Source organism: Eufriesea mexicana, unplaced genomic scaffold (assembly GCF_001483705.2).
Source record: "Eufriesea mexicana isolate 0111107269 unplaced genomic scaffold, ASM148370v2 scaffold5767, whole genome shotgun sequence".
Taxonomy (NCBI): domain Eukaryota; kingdom Metazoa; phylum Arthropoda; class Insecta; order Hymenoptera; family Apidae; genus Eufriesea; species Eufriesea mexicana.
The window spans coordinates 780,270-805,326 of record NW_016913695.1 but is presented as its reverse complement, the minus strand read 5'-3'; the positions used below and the strand labels follow the sequence as shown (position 1 = coordinate 805,326).

The window sequence follows — 25,057 nt, the reverse complement described above, 5'->3', positions numbered from 1 at the left end:
ACTAAAAAATGTTTGATATATTTTAAAGTACAGGAATAGAAATCATGAATGGTTAATAGCTATTAATTTACGAACACACATAATATTGTATAAAGCGAATATATTTTACTCACTTAAATAAGAAATTATATATGCGTTAAAATTGGAGTGTGATATATCATTTAATAATATGAAGAAATATATTAATAGTACAAATTTAAATATAATTGTTACTAGCATGATATTATTTAGGGTTCATAAATTTATCCAAATTTTAGCATGTAACAATGTTTTTTACCTGGTATATCGATCGTGTTACACATAGTAAAACATTTAGTCTATAGATACTTAAATAGCATATTGATACGATTTACCATCTATTTCACAAAATATATCGTAGATGGCGAAACATCATAAATTATAAAATTACAAAAAAATTAGAAACTACGTGTCTGCAGTCACGTCTGAATAGAGGTCGTGACCGAATCTAAAGAAGTAGAATCCCGTTCTGCAGTGGAAGGATTGAAGTCGAGTTGATCGGGGAAAAGGTAGTTGACAAAACGTCTATTGTGCTGTCGCGGGAAAGAGGGTATGGTGGATTTTGAGAAATATCATTTGCAGCTAAATCCTGAAGTGTTATTTACTGTGAAGAAAATCGACGACACGTGCAGCCGTGTAGCCGTGAATTGAATTTCACTGATAGGTCATCCAGAAGTGCACAATGAGCTTCCTATTGTAAGTTTTTTTTCCGTTTATAGTGTAAATCGACTTCCCGCGGTACCCTTTTACCTTGTTGAAATTCCGCATTGAATTCATTGCTCCACGAAAATAGATATATTGAGTATTCACTGTTTCCCCGTTAATTAATTGTTTTATATCACGCCAATCTCATTCACAAATGACAAATAACAGCAAATGTGGAATTAGTAATTTGTTACCATGGATCGATTACAATGAGAAGAGATATTGACAGAAATCGCTTGACCTGTTCCATGGATGTTATCTTCTCAGCTAATTTAGGTTTCCGACTCGATGTACTCTTGAATTCGTGTACATCGCAATCGACCAATCGGTGGATATCTAAAAATAGCACGATGCCATAATTTCTTTTAAAAATTCTCCGTTTTCTACGATCTTCAACCCTCTCTTTCTTTACTGCTTTCACTCATGTCCTGTTGCACGCGCGTATATTCATCACACGTCAAATTTATCGCCACGAGACATTTCTTATCGTGACGGATACACTGCGGAAGTAGAATTTCTTTTTACAACGCTCCGATATTACTATATCAGAGAAGTCTTTAGCTGTAATCGAGATCGATCGATTTGTCACATCCGCCCTAATCATATTTTCGGTTTCTCGTGAACTTTATTCTATTTTTGCATTTTAGTTCATTTAATACCTATAATAAATCGATTTTTGTTTGGCTGTAATATGATCACTAATATGATTTATGATAAAATATTTCAATTTAAAATATATAAACAATATGCCAAAAATATCAGTACAGATAGAAATTCTACAATTTTGATTGTATTTTTAAAAATGATTAAGAATTAACCTAACCATTATTAAAATGTATTTTTATGAATTTCTTAAGTGGAAGCAGATCTTCAAAAACCTTCAAGCCAAAGAAGAATATCCCAGAGGGAACTCATCAATATGACTTGATGAAGCATGCAGCAGCTACTCTGGGCTCTGGGAATTTGAGACTTGCAGTTATGCTTCCAGAGGGTGAAGATTTAAATGAATGGGTTGCAGTAAATAGTATGTATTATAAGTATATTAGTTTATATCTATATTTTTAATAACTAAAAAATTATAATTAGCTTTTATATTGTTTCAGCTGTTGATTTTTTTAACCAAATCAACATGTTATATGGCACTATCACAGAATTTTGTACAGAAGAAAGTTGTCCCATCATGTCTGCAGGACCAAAATATGAATATCATTGGGCCGATGGACATACTGTTAAAAAACCAATTAAATGTTCTGCACCAAAGTATATTGATTACTTGATGACTTGGGTGCAAGATCAATTAGATGATGAAACTTTATTCCCTTCAAAAATCGGTCAGTTAGATTATTTTATTAAATAAGATATTCTTTTACCAATAAAATTTCGTATTTTTTAGGAGTCCCTTTCCCAAAAAATTTCTTATCCATTGCCAAGACAATATTGAAAAGACTATTCAGAGTATATGCACACATCTATCACCAACATTTTAGTGAAGTGGTTCAACTTGGTGAAGAGGCACATTTAAATACATCATTCAAACACTTTATATTTTTTGTTCAGGTAAAGAATTTAAAACTAAACAAACATTTAATAAATTAAAACTATAATTTCTCAATATTTATGCACAATTTTTGTTTGCTGTAGGAATTTAACTTGATAGAAAGAAGGGAATTGGCACCATTGCAAGAATTAATAGAAAAGTTAACGGCGAAGGACGCCCGATGAGCGATTTTGATCGTCAATCGAAAACTCCTCCAAAGAATTTCACCCATGCTATTTCTTTTAACAAAACGTGTAACTGTGCATGTTATTTAACTAATCTAATTCATTGCTAACGTGATCATTGCCTCATGCCAGGAGTTACTGGTATTATACTATGTGACATTCTGTTCATTTATAAAAACAAGTGACTGATTCACGCATTTTATACCGAAGATGATTCTCAACAAAGAAAAAGAAATTTTGACTATTTGGGAAAGTGATGAAATTACGTTAAAAATCAAGAGGGTGAGGATTATTAATGAGACTTTTGTGAAATAGTTATACATTCGATACAAATCATAGTGATCATTTTGTCTTACATTTTAAAAGAAGAAAAAAGATGTTATTTTATAAGTAGTGGAGAAACTACGTCGTAAACTGTAATTTATTACGTCTATGGAATTTTTATACTTGAAACTTCGAGAACAAAATTAGCGTGAGTCATACGCACGAAAAAATTAATTCATATCGACTATGTAGGACGAATAATTTTACAAAAAGTTCGGAACAACGATGATATTCAGTTTTACGTTTCTATTTTTATCGTTTGTAATTACCTCTCGATATTATGCAGTTTCATTTTAAAGGTTCAAGAAATATCGCCATTTTTATAAATAGAAATGACACTATGTATAAAATAAGAATGCGTCCGATAGCATTTCTTTCTTCTTTTTTTTTAATTTGTGACAATTTCGTAAGACATTGACGTCTTTGATATCAGCATGAATTGGAACAGCTTTAAATTTAACATTTTATATGATTGCTAAACTATGCATTGTTGGTACGTAACGTTATTAAGTTAATATTAACGCTATTTACATTTAACTCATACTATGTAATTAGTTTAGACGATTATTATCATCGTGTTAAGCTCTTGCAATACAAATTATTTATAGCGTTAGGAATTTTATACGCACCATATCTTTTATCCTTTATATGAGTGAATTTTTGAGTCTGTTCTATTCTAGGAAGCATGTTATATTATATTTAAGCCGTTTGCGTTGTGTTACTGGGGAAATTTTTTATATATTTCATATTTTTTTTATTGTATTTCAAAATTATTTCATTTTTAATGTTTTCAAAAATATGTGCACATGCTTACATCTAAAATTTGTAAATGTTTTCGGTTTTAAGAAGAATAGAATTAATTCGATGGATACAGGGTATCCCAGGAAAGACGCAAAGGGCAAACATTTTCGTATAAATAATGATAAATATGTGATGTGTATAGTTACAGTGTACACATTTACAATGATTTATTTCGCTCTTAAGAAATTGATTTTGATATATATAAATATCAAATAGGACATATAGTCGTTTATAGCGCGTTCAGCTACGTATAATAGTTTTCTCGCTTGTAGGAGAGATATCATAGGAGATATATATATATATATATTTTGTGTGTAGCGTGTCCGCGTGTGTGTATGTGGGCGCATAGTGTGCGTGCGTGCGTGTGTATTGATATAAATGCTTACTGTTTTCACGCGTGGCGAACTGCTCCCGTTGCATTCGAATATTTAAATGAATGCATTGTATTTGCTTGTAACTAGAAAATACTCCTCAGATGGTTTTTTTCTCACACTCTGTGCCCTTTGCTGTGATGATCGGACTTTGCATTTCTGCGTAATGAACTATATCTACGTATGAAAGGGTGAATTTTTAACTAAGTTTTTTTGCTGCTATTCATGTAAATGGTGATCGTTTGAATGAAGTAAGCTAGGAGAATAAGAAATTATGGCGTACGATCATGAGACGTATATTTGCTTTTAATGGACCAGGCTATTTTGCGATAAGTATCGCATGAAGTGATTCTTGAATCATGAGAGATACAAGGAGATGTAAAGATTGCGCCATTTTTTTACTGTATTTCATTTAAGATTTGATATGAATCTATGAAAGAAGATCTGTAGGAAATTTCTTTAGGTACTATATTAAGTATAAAGATATCAACATAATGTGATAATTATAAAATATGTAAATTGTGGGTTAAGTGATATTATCATGAGTTTAAAGGTTCCAATACTGTTTACAATCTGTTTTCAACTTTTTACTATTGCTCAGTTTGTTCTCAAACCTGAAGTAATTCTCAGCATTATCTAGAACTTCTTGTAAAAGTCCAATATTCTCAAAATTACAGATAAGAAAGAAGAAAAAACATTTACAGTTACAATTCCTTGTATGTCTTGGCAGTTTAGCGATTATATATGAAAAACTTATCTCAGAACAGTCTAACTTCATGATTCACTAGGCGGAAAGTTAGGAATTAATGGAATTCGAATCATGACAGCGATATAATTTGTTCGTGTTTAAAATGAATGAAAGGGACAAAGTGTTATTTTTTATAAAAGGTGTTTGCTAATATTTAACGCATCGATTAGATTTTTTTGCTTATCTTTCTCGCGTTAATACATAACGATTAAAAGATTGTATAAGGTTGCTCGATGTGATACCATTTTTCATGTAACTCATGAGGATCAATGAGAAATTTCACGAGGTCCAGGACTAATATAAATGTATTTTATTATAAATGACATAAACGAATTAGCTTTCGTAATAACGTAAATATTTATCGATGACAAGAAGGAATAAACGAATAATTATAGAAATTGAATGGAACGAAGAATTTTGAGGATAAAGGTGGACAATTCGAAGTAGACTACTGTGTGATGATCTACAGACCATGGTTGTTGAATGTAAAACGAATATAAGTGACAGTAAAAGTAACAATAATAATGGCTCGTATCGACGGTAATATTGTATTCAGTACTTAAGAAGATCGGGAGAGTTGTACCTTATAGAAGAAAACTTTTCTCGCAGCAGTACGCGATTTCGTCTCTCTTTTGCCCCTAATCTCTCACTTTTAGATTAGAGGGGCGAAATAGTTTGACTGTAGTAGTGTTGCCAGCTAGAAATTAATTTACACACAAGTAATACTGTTATCAATTACAATTACTCTTATTATTTTTACTATTAATAGTATTATTGATACGATTATCGCTAACGCCTTTAATGCTATTTATATAATTTACACGATTTATGTTATCGCATTGGCGGTAGACGATCATTTCTTACAAAATATACTTGGATTATTTTTTTATATTATAAATGTATATATATTATACTATATATATGAATATGTAAAATTTTATGATCATTTGTATAACTTCATTTTTCTTTGTTTGTGCTGTCTTTCTGTTGAATTCTATTTTCTTGATTTTTTGAAAGACCATTTTTTTTATGTCACTGAAGGCTCTTTCACATGATTACTAGTTAGTAGTATACAATTTTTTCACGATTTAGCAATTAAATAATTATGGAGTTATGTGAGTGTTTTCTTTTATTTAAGTGTAAGCAAATATAAGAAGATAGAAAAGAGTGGAAAGTAAGAAATTGGATAAGATACACGTTTTAAGTATTATAATAAATTCTTAAATTTAGAAATTTCTATTTCAAGAGAATTTGTATCGCCTTTTAGGATGAACAGAAAATACTCGTGTAACTTAACAATTTACTCAATTGTTATTCGTGTTTTGTTTTTGCATATTCTAAAGGAACGAAATTTATAACAATGATTGATTTTTTATTAAATTTATTAGAAAGTTGATTCGCGAGATAAATGTTAGACTAAGTTGGCATTATGGTTTATGGTTGAACAATAGTTCGATTTTTCGAAAGGGCTTCATGCGAAGAGCTTTCAGAAATACGATTGTCCATTCGTTTTTTAACGACGCTAGTGATATATCTGTGCAATGTAAATAATATTTTTTTCAAATAAATGAGAACTCACGCGTAACCATAAACACGATACTGTCTCCTCGTATAAATCCAAATCTTCTTTTTCTTTTTCTTGGAAATTAAAAATGGAAATATATTTTCAAACAAAAAGAAAGAAAAAAAATGCTAACTGGAATGAAGCATAATAATTGAAATTTCATTCAGTTATATTTAACATTCATAATTGTATTTGCATATCCTGGATATCAAATATTTTTTAAACTATATTCTTTAAGAAAAATTCGTTAACTTAATTTGTAATTTCAGTACAGTTTCATATCAGGATAAAATTTTTCAAATATTTTTAGATTATTTTCTGTAATATACTATTGAAAAAGATACTTGAACATCTCCTTAATCTAGCCTTTCTTTTTACCTCTCTTTAACAGGTACCTGGATTTGCGAAACGTTATGCAATTTTTATGCTCAAGTACCGTGTAAAACAGAAACTTTTCCTTTGGAATCTGCAGAATGCTTCCCAAGCGTAAATTTCAAAGGGTGAAAACGAAAGAATGACGTGTAGAGCGTTAATTACTTGAACAACTCGAGGAACACAAGTAATTAGAAGATGACCGCTAATACACGATAATTCGCTCTTGAAGCTATTGCTCAAGGTTATTCAATTAATATCTGTTGCTAAAGATTTGTTTGATTATTGTGAATTCAGTGTTTCAATTGAAATATTCGATCTGTGTTCAACTCATTTTTAACCATAAGATTTGCCAGTTAAAAATTTGAATATTTCAATAATCTCAGCGTAAAGTAAATGTTTCATTGTTCAAATATAAGTACAGATGCATTGGAAATTCTAATCGGATGTCTGATAAATTAGTTTAAACAGTAATATTTTTTGAATCCCTTATATAAACTTTTATTACAGTTCTATGAATCAATTGTAGATAAATTATTGACTCGTTTTCAAAAGGTCATTAAACCATAATTCAATCAACAGAAGATGGCAATTATTAAGGAATTTCACTTTAAAAATGCTGCATAATTTTAAAAGAACAGTTTGCAACAAAATATTGGAAATATTGATATGTTATATGATATTGAGATGTTGGTGAAATAAATATGCTTCTGTCTTTAATACAAAGCCAGTTAACTATTATTATGAAAAATCAACATATAAACCATAAAATAGGTAAATTATACATTTTCAAAGTTCGATCAATGTCGTAAATTTTGCAAAAATTGAGAAATAGGAGGAATACATAATTTAACAAACCGAATATAATAATCTGACAATTTTCTATTTCAGATAGCCAAGAAAATTATAGACTAAAGAAAGTAAAAGTTGAAAAAAGATAAAGAGAAGAAAATGAGGAATTTCACGGTATGATTATAGTTCTCGTTTGTCAGTCAACTTCACCGACTTAATTATTACTCTGATCTCTCATTAATGCTGCTTGCAAAATTCAATTCAATTCGCAAATAAGTACAGTGTTTAGTGTTTCTTTTATTTCTTGTTAAGTTTTGCAAGTTTGAAACACTGGGTAATATCGAAAATGCACCACAGCTGTTTGTTGATTTCTAATTTTCATTTATTCTTTACATGTAGAGTTGTTTATGAAGTTTGCTAAAAAAGATATTAAAACAGAAATCAAGAAATGACGATGACATTACATATTTGTAATGTTTTCATCATTAATATTAAGAAAATAACAAAAATTTTTGTAAAATTAATTGAAATTAACACAGCTTACTATTCATTTTTATAAAATTATTTTGCATAAAAGTGTTTTGCATGTTTTACAGCAAATTAAGCTATAGCGGTAAATGTTCCGATAATAATAGTCTATAGAATATGCAAAATAAAGGTCATCGAATATTTTATGAAGCAACGTATTGTTATGAATTCTCGATTTTGTATGCATATCCGTTTCTCATTAAGACTGATAATATAATATTGTAATTAATAGTGGAATTAAGTGAGGCCTTCAGTAAAACAAAAATGAATATTGGCGAGACATTTCGAGGATTTACATATCGATTTTTACGTTACAAAAATTGTCTAAACAGGTAAAAAATTAATTTTAAAATCGTTGATAACTGATAACAAATATAAAAATAAAATGTTTTTCAAGAGACAGAAACGGGTATAAAAATAGAAGATTATGCGATTATTTGAAAAATATTGAAGCAATATTAAATATTACTCGATACGAAAGTCTAATCTTTTTTAATAGATTACATTAATTATTGTAACAAAAATTCTAATATATATATTATGATATATTATGTAATTAACCTTAATTCATATATGAGAAATATAAAATATATACATACTCTTTACTCTACAAGTTTTAAAAAATACTTTTTAAATTTCAAAATTAATTGTAGGTATCATAAAATGAATTCGTAATTTCTAACTTCTTATCGCTTTCCAGAGAAAACGTCTCATAAAAAGATATCAATTAGGTGTATCTATTTGCAGGTATCTATGGAACGAGATCCTGGCCTGCACCCCTAAAAACGACCGCTTTCATTACATATGTATGTTTCGCCAACAGTTGCCAATAGAAACATCAGTTTTCAAATTCGTTTGGCCCATAAGTTTACATAAAGGAAGACAAATTATGAATCAACAAGTTTCTTGCAATGATTCTTTATAAGAAAGTTTTATAAATAAATCGTAATGGCTTTAGAAGCAATCTGATACATTAGAGCGAGGATTACCTTTTTTATTCTGGATCAATAGACCTTGTATACCGATTGAAAATTTCAAATCTGCGATCCATGTGAAACACTCGATGCCCAGAAGGAACTTCTATAATATCCAAGATTGATAAAAAATTCTTTGTAGCTTTCTGTTCCAAAGACAGACTTGTCAAACTTGAGGCAATAGAAAAGAAGTAAAGACAATTATAGAGACACTTTGCTTAAAATTCTGTGTTACAAAAAGAATTCGGTATTCTAAATTCTAATACTTTAATTTCGCATCTCTAACATTCTTCATTTCAAAAGACACTAATTATTGTAACCATTCTCGAAAATAGAGAACAAGTAAAAGTTAAGTTACAATTTCGAAATGAATTCGCGATTACTCGGGATATCGACTAACTCCATATGTAACTCCATATTTCATCATGTTCGATCGACTAGTCTTCGCTCAATCAGACGCTACCGACATTGCCACGTCTTACACCAGATGAAAGATAAGTTACCGAACTACTGATACTTCTAGGGACAATTCAAGAATCCCTAGCGAGATCTATACTGGATCTAATGACATGAGTCAGTAAAGGAAAACGAATCCATGTGATTGACGCGTAGGTAAGACACAATAGAACTGACAGTCTTTTCTTTTGTTTCATGAATATCTCACGAATTAATTTTTACTGACTCGTCTTAATAGTCTATTTATAGTATTTGGCAATTATTTGCGATATACCAGATTATCAAAAAATATCGATGTTTCTGTAACATCATATTACCTGAAACTGTTGGGTTACCGAGCATTCATATGTTGCAGGGTCTTGTTCGAGCCTTCCCGACTTTTGCCGAACTGGACCCGAGCTCGTAATCTCGGATACTCATACATCTCTACTACTTAATGCACCGGTAGCTCTTTTTCATGGCATAGGAGATCACTTTATGAGATCTGACCAAGGGACGCAGCTGTATTACTATTTCAACGAAATCTCAGGTAGACCATCATTCGAAGAATCAAATCGGAACGGATATAAAAGCATGGGATAATCAAATGTTAAGAGTGTGTCACGCAAACTAATTGGTTGTTTTGAGTGATAGTGATTATCGCAAGAACAATTTTGTTCTATCTAATAAGTTGAAGATGTAAGAGAAAACTTAGTTTAAAGTCTATGTCGTCTATGAAATCAACTAAAAACTGGCTCCTCGATTCCAACGACAATACCCAATACAAAAGCTATAACTTGCGACTCTAAAACAGTAATCTACAAAAGATCATCCTCGACTAACGCCTTTTTCACTAGTTTTCTGTAAACCCTGCTCCTCACTCTCGCTGAAAACCATCTCGTTTCCCCGAGTGGCTCCACGAGCAACCATCAACACCGGCACCACAAGTACCTCCTCGCGATGAAGAAGGACGGAAAGAAGTAAGCAATTTCCAGAAGGCCCGGTCTACTCGTGGCATCGGTACTTAAACGGATTTCCTTTTGTACTCCAGTCTTTAGACAGCTTGGAACTAGTCTCGTAGCCACTGTTGATCGTATTCGGTCTCCATTAAATTCTCTGTGCTTCGTGCATTCAGTTCATCGAAGTTTATGCTGAACGCTTTGTTATCTCTATCGTAGTAGCACTTAGGCAAGCTGTAAATGACAAAACAACTGATAATAATCGAGTATCGTATCAACGAATCAGTGAAAATAATGAGTGAAAACGAGATGAAACGAAGTCCTCTGGTTAATTTTCTTCGCAATGCAAAATATTCATAGACGAGATTCATCTCTCTTTCGTCTTCCTTTCTTTTCTTTATTTTTCCTGCTTGCGCACGATTTCGCGTCAAGAAGTGATAGAGTGAGGAATGACAGCGAAGGAGGGGAAAAGAGGAGAAGGAGGTGGGCAGAAAATAACTCTTGAGAAAGTGTTAGGAGAGACTCGTTGATCCGCACCACAAATTCGGTAGTCGAGAAAGTTACGTCTAGGTAGAGAATTTTGATTCCACGGCGTTTGATTCCAATGCGTGGACCTATGGGAAATTTGAAACCATGGTGTAGAATAGCGTGTGGTTCAATTTTAACAATTATAATTGGATTGGTGTGATTGAGATATCGAAGAAGAAGATTGGATTGCGATTCGAGAAAAGAAGATATAGATCAGTGGAGTTAAATTTGATGTCGATTATGGTATGTAGGATCATGTAATTAGTATTGTAAAGGTGGTGAAATATGTAGCGATTCAAGAAGTTGTTGAAAATCATTGAAAGGTTTTAAGACATAATTGTAGAAAAAGAAGAAATCAGTAAAATTTAATTTTGATCCTATACAGTCCTATCATTAGTACTGCAGAAGAGGAAATGGAAGATATGAACCTTTTTGTTGAAGATATGACCAGATAAAAATTATAATAATCGAAGAAGATTTTAAGTCGAGATTAGAAGGGGAGACAAATCAATGGAATTGAATTTTTAACATATAAAGTCGTCTAATTAATTAAATGACAAGAAATAAGAAAATGTAGATTTTTGTAATTGAAATTATAATTATAATAAAGTTTCTAGTAATAGGTTGAATTAAAAAGCCTAAAATCAGATTAATATTATCGAAGAAATTTTTAACATCAGTAGACTAAAAAAGTAAAGGATGGAGCAAATAAATTGCGACAGTCTCGTGTAATTAAGAAACCTGAAATTACCTTCAAGATTATGAAATTGGAAAAGCATTACTGCAATCGAACCTGTGTAAAATGTAGTTTTTGTTGCTTCATAACAAGAAAGAAGGAAAAGAAGGAAAGAATAGAATGTGCAATAATGCGTTGCAATTAAATTTAATTAGATTAAATATACGACCTTGAACAGATTACTACGATTTTTTCCTTCGATTACAAAATCAGATATCATTGCACTTTGCTTAATACTTTGGATGTCATCCTACAATTGAAAAGTTAAAAAGAGATCGTAACGTAGTGAGGGAATCATGATGAAAAATGTTATATAGCTACCTTTAAACTTTTGAATTTTGTTGTCATGTCATCTGTGGTAAAACCTGCGAAGTAAAATTTCAATGTAAATGCAAATGAACTATGAATTGAGAGTCATCAAATGATTCGCTAATGTCACCTTCATAGAATCCTCGGTGAATCAATTTTGAAGTAAATCGAAAACGCATTCACCACGCAATCTTGAGATCCAATCACTGTTTTACGCCATCAAAATGGCGAACGATGTCTGATTATACACGGAACACTCTCCTGGCAAACACGTGGTTGCGATTCAAAACATTGCAAGACGAAAATTTGCTTGTAAGCAAACAGTATTCGCAATCGTGTGTACATCAAGATTTGAAAAAGACGAAACCAATTTCAACAGAAGTCCACGAAGAATACTCATCTTATTGCTACGTTTTTATACAATAATTGACAAAGAACACAGTTCCTCCGAGCTGTTATCTCCTTACTGGTAGTGTTATTTGTCCTCTTTTCTTCCGTTGTGGATCACAAAAATATAACGATACAAATACTTTTTTACTCAATTTCCTTTTTTTGCTAAGGCAGGCGTAAAGGAAGGCTCTGTAATATCGAAATAAGTAGTGTTTAAAATTCTTTACTCTGTTTATTTTTCTCTTAAATTGCTGAAACAGTCGGTGAATAAAATATACTTTTATAAACGTACCTGATACGAAAAAGAAGAATCACAGGAATCATGAAATTATTATTCAAATAATCTGAGCCTGTTAATCACCATCAAATGACTGATCACCAGCAATATCGTATTTTATTATTCTTGATCTTCGAACAATCTACAACAATGTTAATGACACTTCTGACGTTTATACTATAATGATAATAGTATAAACCAGTGACCTCAAGTGTTATTCACACCACGTCAACGTTCACTTGCGTAGGTCAAGCGATTTCGATTTAATTGTCAATTCCATAATCTCGTCTGTCACTCGTGATCTGAAAATGAGACAAGAATAGAATTAAAATTTCCTTATTGTTACATTTATAATTTTCTAAGATACACAAAATTAATTTACTCCTCTGTTTATAAATCTGAAGAATATTTTTATTATTTATTCCTAGTTAGGACAAAAAGACCATTACAAAAACTTTTTTACTCTGCAATTTGAATTATAATAAACGTAATTATTCATGACACTTCAAAGTCTTCGACGCAACTCCTCTTTACAAATTATATATTAGTTATACAAGTGGCATTCTAATGATGTATGCGATTAACTCACAATTAGCTAATCGCTTGGAAAATTGCATATGCAACTGATAACATATACTGTAAATATCATTATACATGCCTAAAACGCATCGGTGAATGTTTCAGTTTTTGACTGAAAATGATAACCCACGCGTGAGAAATTTGTTTAAGATAAAAGAGAAAACTTAATTTAACGGAAGGAAGAAATTTAATTTTCTTTCTTTTTCTGCAAATTATTTAATATTTGCTGAAAAGTGAATAAGAGACCTTAGTCGACAGGATTATGCAATTATTTATAATCTATAGTACTGTAGAAAAAGATGGATGAATTTTTGTATCCTTTTATGATCTCAAAGGAAAAAATATTCATATAAAAAAGAAATTCGTGGAAGCAGAAGAAGATACTAATTAAATGGGCAAATAATTTAAAGAAGTTCCACGAATAGAGATTTTCAAGATCGTACAGGAACAATTCGAGAAGAACAAACTGAAGTTTATTGAAGAAAAATTCGGTCGAACTTTTTTTGCGACAATAATAGAATATTCGAGTGGAAACATTCAAGAAAATAATTTACTCTTGAGTATTTAATCGTACAGTACAGAAAATTTGGATTGGGCAGGCGAGGTCAACCAAGTTTCGTGAAGGAAGAGATATAAAGAATACGAATGGGATAGAAATCAACAAAATCCGAGATTCAGAGTACTTTTTAGCTGTGATTAAAGATATTGAAAATCTGTAAAGAAAATCGAAAAGAATATTTTAGGAAAAAAAAATGTACGAATTATAAGAAAAGAGTTAAATAAATTTTAATAAAGGAATATAACGTGCAAATAACTGAAAATATGAAAAAAGGTCAATATCATAAGAGACATCTAGCACGAAGAATAATATTGCGTAGTATAAAGAACTTTTTTCCTCAAGAACACATTGATAAGTTTTAAGTTTTAAGTTTTTTAACTAAAATGATATCGTAAATATATAATGTATACTTTATATTAGTGAAAGCCACAAAAGTCAATTTAATTACTGGAATAACTAACCAAAATAGTCTTCAACCGCAAGACCGACGTAACAGGGTCCTATGGTAAACGAAGTGGGATCAAAATCCAAAACTCTTGTCCGTCCACTGTCCAAGCCAGTACGCACTACGAATGGCAAACAGAATTACCACAGCATTGTTAATTATTATTTCAACGATAAAGATTTCCATTTGATGTTTATTAAAATTGATAAAACATTGCATACCGTTTAATGCATCGAAAGTTTCCTGCAATCTATATTCAATCAACATTTGAGTCGATATCAAATACATTAACTAAATAAAATTTAAAACAAAAATTCGGGATAGGTCAGCGGAAATGTTTTCCAATAAAGAACGTTAGATCATGTAATCGTTGAAAAATAGACAATACATAATGTTATTCGAAATCTATCTTGTCTTATTTGAAATGTTCGAAGCCATTCTATTATTATCATATTACCATTTGTCCTTTGTCAAATTTTGTCTCTATGAACATGTTTGAAGAACACGACATTGAATATATACAGCAGCACAGAAGCTATATGAAAGAACTGATTACGAAGAAAGACGAAACGTTCTTTTGGTAAGGATAGGTTGATCATAAGGTTATCTAATAAATGGGAAAAAAATACTTACATATACAGTATACATGGCATTCATTTTAAATGCTCATTCTACAAATATACACTATCCTTGAATTTAGCTAAATGCTTGCTACCAACGTCTAAAACAATATTTCCCCAATTATCGATATCTCAAATTCGGTAGTTTTACTTTTTTAATAGAATAGCAAGAGTTGATCGTTCACAAGTTTTCACCAGACTAATTACCATAGTATATTTCTAAGATACACATTCACGTTGCCCATTTGTAGCTCGTTTTGTTTCGGTAAATTAAACTTTCGTAATGTGCGACACCTTGTGGGGCGCCCTAATACGTCAGTGGTGGTTATTAGTGTGTTAGACGGTAACGATTACGTTTTCAATCTGGTTCGCTTTTTCAGTTGTACCAGAAGGTGATCGGTGGTTTTACGAAACGCCCCACCACAATAATGTTTTACTTAAGTATGCTACACTCGTATTGAGCCAGCTTAGTCCGTCGCGCTTATTCAAATCTCGCACGACTGAGAAAAAACTTGACTACCGAAAAATCGAGTTGGTACATAATGATTATTGGCTGGTTAGCAGTGGTACTGATTAATTTTCAGTTCAATAGTTTTTGAATTACTCGGTAGATGTCAGTTTGTTCCGTGAACTCAAAAGAATGGGGTTCATTTAAATATAAATAACAAATTTTTTCATAGGAATATTCAACAAATAAGAACGTAGGTATTTATTTACATTTTTGAGTTATTTTAAAATGATTTTATACATATGTATTGAGGTTTTTTGTTTTCACGTTGAGATAAAAGATAACAAAAGGTTGGGAAATTCAAATGTTTGAAAAATTGAAATTAAATATTTGGAAATGATGAATCATTGAACGGACGGAAAATGGGGAACATAAAATCGTTAAATGAAAAACGATTTTAGAAAACGTTAAAAAATTTGTATTTCGATCAATTAAAAATTCAAAATGATTGATCTATGATTTTTATTATTATAATTTTTTTTTTTATAGTTTATTAAAATTGTTCGAAATTCAAATGAAGAAATGTCAAATACAAAGATAATATAAATGACTTTTTAAGAAGGGAAGATAAAAAGGAAACTTTAGTTTTGTTTCAAATGATAAGATAACCGAATGAAAACAAGAAACGCTATTAACATAGATGTTTCATCCAATAATAATAAAATTTACAATGTAAACAATAGTACAAACTAACAATTACATATGTTCTGGTCCAACGAGATGTTCATTATTGGCCTAACTCGTCTTTCTGACCGTAAACCGTGAAATAATTATCAGTGACTCGTAACATAATTATCCATCGAAAGAAAATAAGGAAACATGGAGCTCCTATTGTCCATGCTGCCATTGCTATATACTAAACTTCTGATTAATCGTACGGTGAGTATTGGCGAACTAATAAATTCTTACAAAAAAATTTTTTCAAAGAAATAAGAACAAAAAATTATAAGAAATTTAGAAAGAAAGAGTAGAAAGTGTAATTTATTTCTATTTAAACATTTAAGTTACCATTTACCGTGCTATAGTTTAAGAACGTGTAGCAATAGCTACTATCGAATGTCCATGACTCACATGCCCATGGGTAAGTATGGTACAAATAGATATTTCGAATGCGTCGGAATTGCGGCCAAGCAAACATGGGAAGTAATTGAGGAGAAATGATCAGTCAAAGGTTCCCTTTCACGTGCAATGCCATATGGCAAGCAATGTTTGCAAAATTATATATAACAAAAGTGATCAAATGAAAAGTATAATGATAATTCTCACAATTTTGCAGATCGTGAAGTTGAATTACACTATGAAATATTGCTTAAATCACTGCTATCCTGTAAATGATTAATCAATATTAGAATATCATTCTTTAATTAGTAGTACTATTGTAGTAGATATTTATCGATAGTTCTTTCCTCATTCTAAACTATTCTCTTTTCTACTTTTTTACTTACGTTCAATTATGCATATCTTCTTTCTATGATTGTCAAGTTTTCAGTAAACTTTTAATAAAATTAACGATTATATACACCTACAATTAATTAAAAAATATTTATGAAATAAATGTTTATTTATATATATTTCATAAAATTTATTTATTATTTATTAATATTTATATATATTTTAAAAATTTTGAAAAGTTATTAATAATTATGTATTATTTTAAATTAATGAAAGTTGAAGTTTAAGACGATAACTACTGCAGGAAAAATATTCAATTGTGCATTTAATATCGAAAATATGTCATTATAAAACGTGATTAATACCTAAAACTATGTAATTGAAATATGTTTTTCACGAATTCGATATCATATTTCGAATTAAAAATATTTTAGGAAAGAATCGAGTAAAAAATAATCAGTTCATTTTCTCTAAAGTTTAATCGTATTCCGTATCTCGGAATCAATGCATTTGTAATAGATATTTTTTGCAACTTCTCAAAGTTCTTTCAAATTCAGACCTTGACTGTATTGGACACTTATTTCATATTCGCTAATGAAAGCTAATGAGAAGGAATGATCATTTAATGAGCATTCGTGATTTATGACATTCTTTTCTTCTGACAGTATCAATAGCCATAACCTTAAACTGTTAGCGATAATAATCATTAATTATTAATCAAACATAATAATGTTGACTTTTCTCGTGCTAGAAAAATTGGTCCTGCAATCAATTATAATATTTGTATGGTTATGTCATACAATTATAACAGACATTTTAACCATTGTCAAACTTACTTCTTGAAATTGTGGACTAAATATCCAAATTATGATTTTAAATATTCGAAGCAACGAATATTTTCATGAATATATACCAATCTAATTCCATATTCATGGTCAATATTTTTATTATCGTATTAATGTTTGATTGACCGCGTAAATCATTCGTCACCTTCCTCAATAAAATTTACCGCCGAAACTTTTAATGATGCTCCTTAGTTAATCTTTCCATTGAACCTTATTTATTCCAAATGCAATCGTAATTATAATTTTGAATTATACATCCTTATTTACTTGGTATTTCTTTATTTACATTTATATAGATTTCGAACAAATCTTACCTCACTTCTTACCCCAACATTGACAACAAAAGTTGAAATTGTATCTTATAAAACTTTTATTCGAGTGTCAATTTTTAATAGAGATTTATTCGATCAAGAATTTAATATATCCTTTTATGTTCTCCATAGGAAACAATAATTTTGATCCTTCATAGGATATTGAAGTTCCTGCTGGTTTTGATTTCCTGCATAGTAACGCCATTTGCAAAATTACAGTTCTTCAAGAAACGAAAGAAGCTATCAGCGATCAAAAGTTATTTGCTATTATCATCAGCTAGTGAAATCGCGCGAAAGATTCGCAGAAGAGAGGTACAGTGACAACGGATAAAACGAAATATAAGTCACATACGGAAACTTGCTTACCAAACAGGATGATAATTGCAGTTTCCTCGAAAAATAGTTCCATTCCTATTTTACCGATAGATGATATTTTTACAGATAAGCAGCGAAGAAGTGGTAAGGGCATATGTGGACAGATGCATAGATGTGAATCCTATAATAAACGCCATCGTCGATTCGCGATTCGATCTTGCTATTCAAGAGGCGTGCGAAGTCGACGAATATTTAGCATGTACCACAAAAACCGAAAAGGAACTGGCTCGCGAATTGCCTCTTCTAGGTGTTCCCATCACTGTGAAGGGAAGTATTGCGGTTAAAGGTTAGTTTCGTTTTTTTATCCAATTCTTTTCTTGAGTAACCAAAGTAGATTCTTAATTTGCCTCCACTATGCATCTGTCTTAATTTTATAATAATTAAATAATTTTAAGCATGAAGAATCGTTATTTAGAAACCAACCATTTTAATAGTTTTTTTACTTTATTGAGATCTGCACTATGTATCGTAGTATATGAAACCCGTTTTAGAAAAATATTTGACCTGCTTTTCACGTTACGTCATATTTATAGTTCTGTAATGTTTTTGAAAGAACCATATGTGATCTAAATGTAACTGCGCGCAATCGTCATGCTATGGAATTCTTTATGCTGTTATAAACTTCAAGCAGTCTAGGAAATTTATTTACATCATCTTAATTTGCTGTTCGGAATTAATTGCGTACAAAAAATGGTTGATTATGTGCACCATTTTTATCCTTCTTGTAAACTTCTTATAGTAAAACAGGACTCGATAGTCTTTTCTATAAAGATACGAAAATAGAAATTTCCTTTTTTATTGGACAATTAACATATTGATACTAAAGTATGAGATTTATTTTATTTAATTCTATTGATATGCTTACTTATTCAAAATGATTGCTGATGAACATTTTCTCGTTATGATTAAAAAAGAGACGAATGTCCATCAGTGTCTGTTTACTATTAAACATGTTAAATACAAAATGAAATTTTACAAATACTATTTATCTATCGCATTTTCAAAAAAATTTTATCCACTGATATTGATGGATAAAGGCATAAATCCAATAACAAGGAAAATAGAAGAATAGACTTTTTAATATTATTACTATCATTTCATTAACTTTAATACTACAGTTACGCAAAATAAAATGAATATCACGGAACAAACCAAATTTTGGGGAAAACAAGATTTTCAAACTTGTTTAAATTCTCGCTTTAATGTCGCTCCAATTTAATTTAATTGGTGTTATCATTATACTGGACATTTAGTATATTTCAATAAATTGAATACATTATTTCAAACTTACTTTGTAGTCATTCAAGTATAATCGTCGCAAGCATAATTAACACAATATATATTCCAATTAACAAGAGTTTTGAAATTTGTATTATAAGAGAGTAGTAATCAACAAAGCCGATAAATCAATCTATGGCTTGCCTTTATTTTGCTTCTATGGGAACACGTGTCAGCGACCTGTCCGTTAATTTTTGTTGTTCTTTTTCCTTTCTTCGATTTCAAGCAGGTTCAATCATTGTGCGAGCAGATATTTTCATGCAACGATACCGATCACAGCGGATCTTGAACCCATTCGAGGCAATGTCGATGTGAAATCGATTTCGGAATGTGAGACCGGTTCACCCGTGTAGTCGTTGAGTGGAATGTGTGGGTGAAAGCTCGTAATAAGTGTCCTACATATTTCCTACGTACCTTTTTCCACTTATTTTCTATTCGCCTTCTTTCCACTTTTCTTTGCTCTTTCTTGATCGAAATAGCGGTCGGTAATCAGCCTGATTCTGAAGTTTAAAAGAACCTGTTTATCATCTAGTTCAACCAGTTTCGACTCCCATGAATTTGGTCAATCCAGATTTACTATTACCAAGATACATTACATAGAATAATTTATTTATTCTATTTTATTTATTTATTCTGTTATACAATTCATCTTCTAATTTATTCTTCAACTTACTGTAATTTTTCCGAAACATCCTTTTTAAAGGGTATTAAGGATCTCATGGAGAAGGATATTATGGTGAAAATATTTAACCATTAGAAGTATATTTACAGCCTCTATGTTCTATCTAATATGTTTCTCCTTCATTTTATCCATGCATCATCTATTGGCATTGAATAATTTATTATCGATTGATTATCAGTTTTTAGTTTCCAATTTCCAATTTAAATTTCTTTTTAATGAGAAAGAACGGATGGAAGATTCAGATTCAAACACGTGGCTGATTTATTCAAAAGAAAATTAAAATAATATAAATATACATTCGTTTCTTGATAGGAATGTCTTATACTAGCGGCTTGAAAAAAAGTGCTCAATGCAAAGCAACTAAAGACGCAGTAGTTGTCAATACAGTACGCAACGCAGGCGCTATTATTCTTTTGGTAAGCAATATTCCTGAATTATGTCTGTTCTGGGAGACAAGTAACCAAATCATTGGTTCCACTTGGAATCCTTATGACAACAGGAAAATAGCCGGTGGTTCTTCAGGTGGCGAGGTTTGTATTCCTCAAAACATTTCTTATCTAATAAAACTGGGAATACCAAACCGGTTTACATGATTGGTTTCGGAATTCTGGCTTGAAATATACAGATACATTTTAACAACGTTAATGTTAATGTTTGTTGAGATAACAGAATAATTATGCGTACATATCTATTTTTACTAGAGTAGTTCTAGAGTTACAGAAATAATATGTTTGAGATTTCTGAGAACGATTAAATATTTTCTAAACAAAGAAAAATGTAAATTAACTTTTTCAGCAAAAAAGATTTTTAATACTTAAAAGGATAACCTATTGTGTACTCACTCATCCTGCTGTAGATAAAGTGATGACGTATATTTCAAGGATTGCTTGATTATTTTAATTTCTCCATCTAAATATTGTGCATTATTTTGTTGAAAAGTAAAACTTATTCTTCTTGTACTTTTACTTAGTCTTCGTATTTGTAGTCTTTTTGTATTTTTACTTTCAAAATTTTACTTTACAAGAAAAGTAAGATAAAATTATAATTTCTTCTTTTAATTTTTAGGCAGCACTAGTAGCCTCCGCTGCTTCGGTCATAAGCATCTCTTCGGATGTCGCGGGCTCTGTGAGATTTCCGGCCCTGTTCTGTGGGGTTTTCGGCCACAAACCCACATCCCGTGAGTTTTTGCATTGATACCGTTCGCGAAAGATTCTGAGGTAGAAATAGGACATGATCGTCTTATAAATAATTATGTCTAAGGTTTGGTGCCAATCGAGGGTCACAAACCAAATGGTAATGATATAATTTGGACGAATTCCTTTGTCATCGGACCAATAGTCAGATATGCTGAGGATCTGTCCCTCATGATGAAGATTATATCTCAGTCGGAAGAAATTCGCAGCCGTTTCGATGAAAAGGTTGCAATTGTTGCATTCACGTAGAGTTTTAAAATCACTGAGTCTTCATTTTTGATCAAACAATTGAATACCTTATATACTTCAGGGAGCAGAACAGCTTGACACGCTGAAAAATTAGTGATACTTTAAAGGAAGATCGGAGAAAAAGTAAACGCTTGCTGATATTATTTTATTACTTAAAAAATAAAATACAAAACGAAATTAGGCACTTTAAATTAAGCGATACAATCCGAATATAAACTACAGCATCACTTACAATTCAAAGATACTAGTTGAAGTTTAAAATGTGTAAAAATTTTTAATCATTTGTTTGTGATATAATTAGAAGATAGATGATCAGTGGATTTATAATATTTCCGATATAGTAAAAAACTTTAATGACATAATGAGTGTTAACTAATTGCAATATGAATGTCTTGAGAATAATTAGATTTTGTACACTAATTTACCTTCAAGCGTACAAATAGCGTTGCTTCCTAAGGTAGACAGATAGTTAAATTTAAATTCGAAATTTTGTGAATTCGAATGATTGGTTCATTACTAAAATATTCTCATAAAAGTCTATATCTATCAATACGATGATAGTGAATGGAATATTATTCGTTGAAATTTTAGTTGAATTCCCATTTTATAGGTGTCCATAAAAAATTTGAAATTCTTTTACATGGAAGACTACTGTACGGTATTGGATTCCATAGACAATGATGTGAGGCAAGCGATCAAGGGAGTAAGGGAGCACATTGAGACAACGTATGGCCTTCAAGTACAAAAGGTTTCTTATTTTTTCAAATATGCATTTCAAATATATACCTTGACAACGACTTACATTTCTAGAAATGATTAGTCAATATTTAAATATTATTTTAGGCATATTTGAGCGACATGAAATTCTCCTTTGATATAGCTACACACTCTTTGTTAGAAATGGACGTTCCTGAAATCGAAAGTAGCATCAAACATTCGGTGAGCATCCGATAAAAACGCAATTTCACGTCCTACAAGTAATTGAATTTAATAATTAATGTTTAATTATTGCCTAGGGGTCGAGTAAAATTCTACTTGAGTTATTGAAATGCATTTTCCTCGTGTCACCATATATGCTTCCAACGATTATATATAGTATTTTAAAATTGATCTTTAGTAAATTTCCAGAGAAAATTAAAAAGAAGGTAAAAGAAAAGCAGATCTCTCTAAAGAAACAATTTGAGGTAAGTTCTAGACATTCAAACATTTGCTTCGTTGTTTTGAGTGAAACTTCAAATTCTTATTTATTTCTAAGCTTTATATTCAAAAATAGTATTTCTAAGCTAGTTGTAAACTTTAAAATTTCATTAAATTGATCTTCATGCAACTATATACCCTTCTTCTAAAAAGCAAACGGTTTTATCATTATCATATTTTCATTATCATATTAAAAACTACTTCGGAAACTGATTGCTTTACCTTAGATAAATTTATTTCTTTGATAATTAGTCAGATTAACAGTGATTCTTTCCGAGCTCAAGACTTTATAATTCAACCTATTTTGTATACGTCTTCGAAGAAACGTGTAAATATTCATTCATATGTTGCTTAATGTATTCATCACTATTAATTCACTTCTGTTCCATTTTTTATTTGAGTTCAATGTGGTAAATAGAAATGATAAAATGATACTGTCTTTTATGAGATATTATCTGTATTTTCTTTATGTAAATTACGTACAGCATTAATATTTTATCTTGTCAGATAACCTGGATATATTCTTTGAAATGCTAACTTCATACTTTTTGCAAGATGCATCATTTCAATTTCAAATATTCAAACAGATATTTATGGTAATCTTTTATTCCTACTTCTTGTTACTTGATACTTTTTGTCTCTTGTATTTTTACTATATTATTTCTTCTTTTTCAACATAGCTGCTTGAATGAGTATCAATTTAATTTCAGTGCTAAAGCATCCATACAAACAGAATTTAAATAAAAATGGAATTAACAATTGAATGATAATTTTTACGTACATATACAAGTAGTTTTTAGATTTCAATTTATATTTGTGTTTTTATTTTATCAAACGGTTAAAACTAAATTGGAAAGTACTTCTGCTTTCGTCACAGGATCTTCTAGGTGACAACGGTATATTAATCTGCCCAACATTTACATCAGCAAGCTATTACTCATATCAAACATACAGTAAGTTTGCTAACTGTACACACCTGATGATATACAACGTATTGGGATTACCTGCGACTCATTGTTCAATGGGGCTCAACAAAAGTGGTTTACCTATCGGAGTTCAAGTAAGTATACCAAGGTAAAAGTGTTACTCAAACTATGCTCAAAGCATTCGTAATAATACCAAAGACATTTAAATGTAAGATTAACATACACTACTATACCCAAAATAAGTCGCAAAATACTCAAACTAATACCCAAAGATTCTCAAAATAAGCCTCAATTTAATCACCCGAATTGAAGTAGTCTGAACGTGTTCTTCACTTACCATGTTCCTAATACTATTGCTTAAATAATTATTTTCGAATTGTTAGTTAAAACTGTTAGTCGATGCTCAGAATCTTAATTTGAGTGTTCACATTGTTATAAGAAATTTCATCTATGCAACATATTTCGATCTTTGCGTCTTTTGTACAGGTTGTTGCAAATGCTGGCAACGATCATCTTACCATCGCCGTGGCCCAGGAAATCGAGAGAGCCTTCGGCGGCTGGCAGCAACCGCTTATGACAAAATTAGATGTTTAACATCTTCTAAGTTACATAATGGGATCTTGGACAATAGCTGTGTATCGAAATTCATGAATCCGTATCTTGAACCATGCGTCTTTGTTCAGTGTCAACAAATTACTACACAATTGTGCTCCCACGCCATTACGCGACACACAAACGCGATACTTCTGTGACTGTCAATGTTTTATGAATATTTACCAAACAAATTAGGATGTAGGTATTAGGCTTTCTAGGCAAGAAAGAAATTTTGTAGTTTCATGCTACTGTAATTCGTTTCATTGAAGTATTCATAAAGTTGCACGTAATCGTAGTCAAGATAGTATTACTAAAGCATAGGAGAGAGTGAAGGGTACTACTAGAGTTTAGCAGCGGGATGTATCTTACATACGGAGAAATCGAATGTGAAGTTGGCACAAGATAAAACCAAATTCTTAAATATAGAAACGTTTATTTTTAGTTTAGTATAAACTTCAAAGATGGGTAATAGTTAGGAAAAGAAAATGATTTAGTATTAATTGTACATACTGTGCGTTATAGTGATCCGATTCGACTACCATTATTGTCAATGTTGTATATTGACAATTGTAAAATAATCGTTCCACGTTATCTGTAATCGAAAAGTTCTTAATAAAGAATTTTTTCACTTAATGTATGATGTACTTAATATTTCAAATACTTACTAATTTTGTCCAACATACTCTAACATTAAAGAAATCAGTTTCCCACTGAATACGTTAGATTCATATAATTAATGTATCTCAAGAGA

General features: G+C 30.7%; 2 protein-coding genes across 5 annotated transcripts; both read left to right on the top strand.

The window, feature by feature from the left end:
* The first annotated feature begins 448 nt into the window (after nt 1–448).
* mats (MOB kinase activator-like 1) lies at nt 449–2,733 on the top strand. Of its 2 annotated transcripts, XM_017906643.1 has the most exons (5): nt 449–714; nt 1,581–1,747; nt 1,827–2,054; nt 2,117–2,280; nt 2,365–2,733. In XM_017906643.1, exons 1-5 carry the CDS (start codon nt 701–703, stop codon nt 2,443–2,445), a joined length of 654 nt encoding a protein of 217 aa, XP_017762132.1. In that variant the 5' UTR covers nt 449–700; the 3' UTR covers nt 2,446–2,733. The 2 variants fall into 2 exon arrangements, with proteins under 2 accessions (XP_017762132.1, XP_017762131.1); XM_017906642.1 differs by lacking the exon at nt 449–714 and having other exon boundaries at nt 1,567–1,747.
* A 7,901-nt stretch (nt 2,734–10,634) lies between these two features.
* Nucleotides 10,635–24,902, top strand: LOC108552248 (fatty-acid amide hydrolase 2-like). Of its 3 annotated transcripts, none has more exons than XM_017906682.1 (12): nt 14,787–15,457; nt 15,985–16,143; nt 17,945–18,124; nt 18,254–18,473; nt 20,460–20,677; nt 21,213–21,324; nt 21,408–21,565; nt 22,200–22,337; nt 22,433–22,528; nt 22,606–22,773; nt 23,664–23,846; nt 24,199–24,902. In XM_017906682.1, exons 2-12 carry the CDS (start codon nt 16,084–16,086, stop codon nt 24,304–24,306), a joined length of 1,641 nt encoding a protein of 546 aa, XP_017762171.1. In that variant the 5' UTR covers nt 14,787–15,457; nt 15,985–16,083; the 3' UTR covers nt 24,307–24,902. The 3 variants fall into 3 exon arrangements, with proteins under 3 accessions (XP_017762172.1, XP_017762171.1, XP_017762170.1); XM_017906681.1 differs by having other exon boundaries at nt 14,787–15,461; XM_017906683.1 differs by lacking the exons at nt 14,787–15,457; nt 15,985–16,143 and adding an exon at nt 10,635–11,084.
* Nucleotides 24,903–25,057: the final 155 nt, after the last annotated feature.

Bases quoted from the DNA above. Each gene is read 5' to 3' on its own strand.
- mats (XM_017906643.1), top strand. The intron at 1,748-1,826 runs GTATGTATTATA...ATATTGTTTCAG, and splicing joins TGAATGGGTTGCAGTAAATA to CTGTTGATTTTTTTAACCAA. The intron at 2,055-2,116 runs GTCAGTTAGATT...CGTATTTTTTAG, and splicing joins TTTATTCCCTTCAAAAATCG to GAGTCCCTTTCCCAAAAAAT.
- LOC108552248 (XM_017906682.1), top strand. From the start codon at position 16,084: ATGGAGCTCCTATTGTCCATGCTGCCATTGCTATATACTAAACTTCTG. The intron at 21,325-21,407 runs GTGAGTTTTTGC...ATTATGTCTAAG, and splicing joins CGGCCACAAACCCACATCCC to GTTTGGTGCCAATCGAGGGT. The intron at 22,774-23,663 runs GTAAGTTCTAGA...CTTTCGTCACAG, and splicing joins CTCTAAAGAAACAATTTGAG to GATCTTCTAGGTGACAACGG.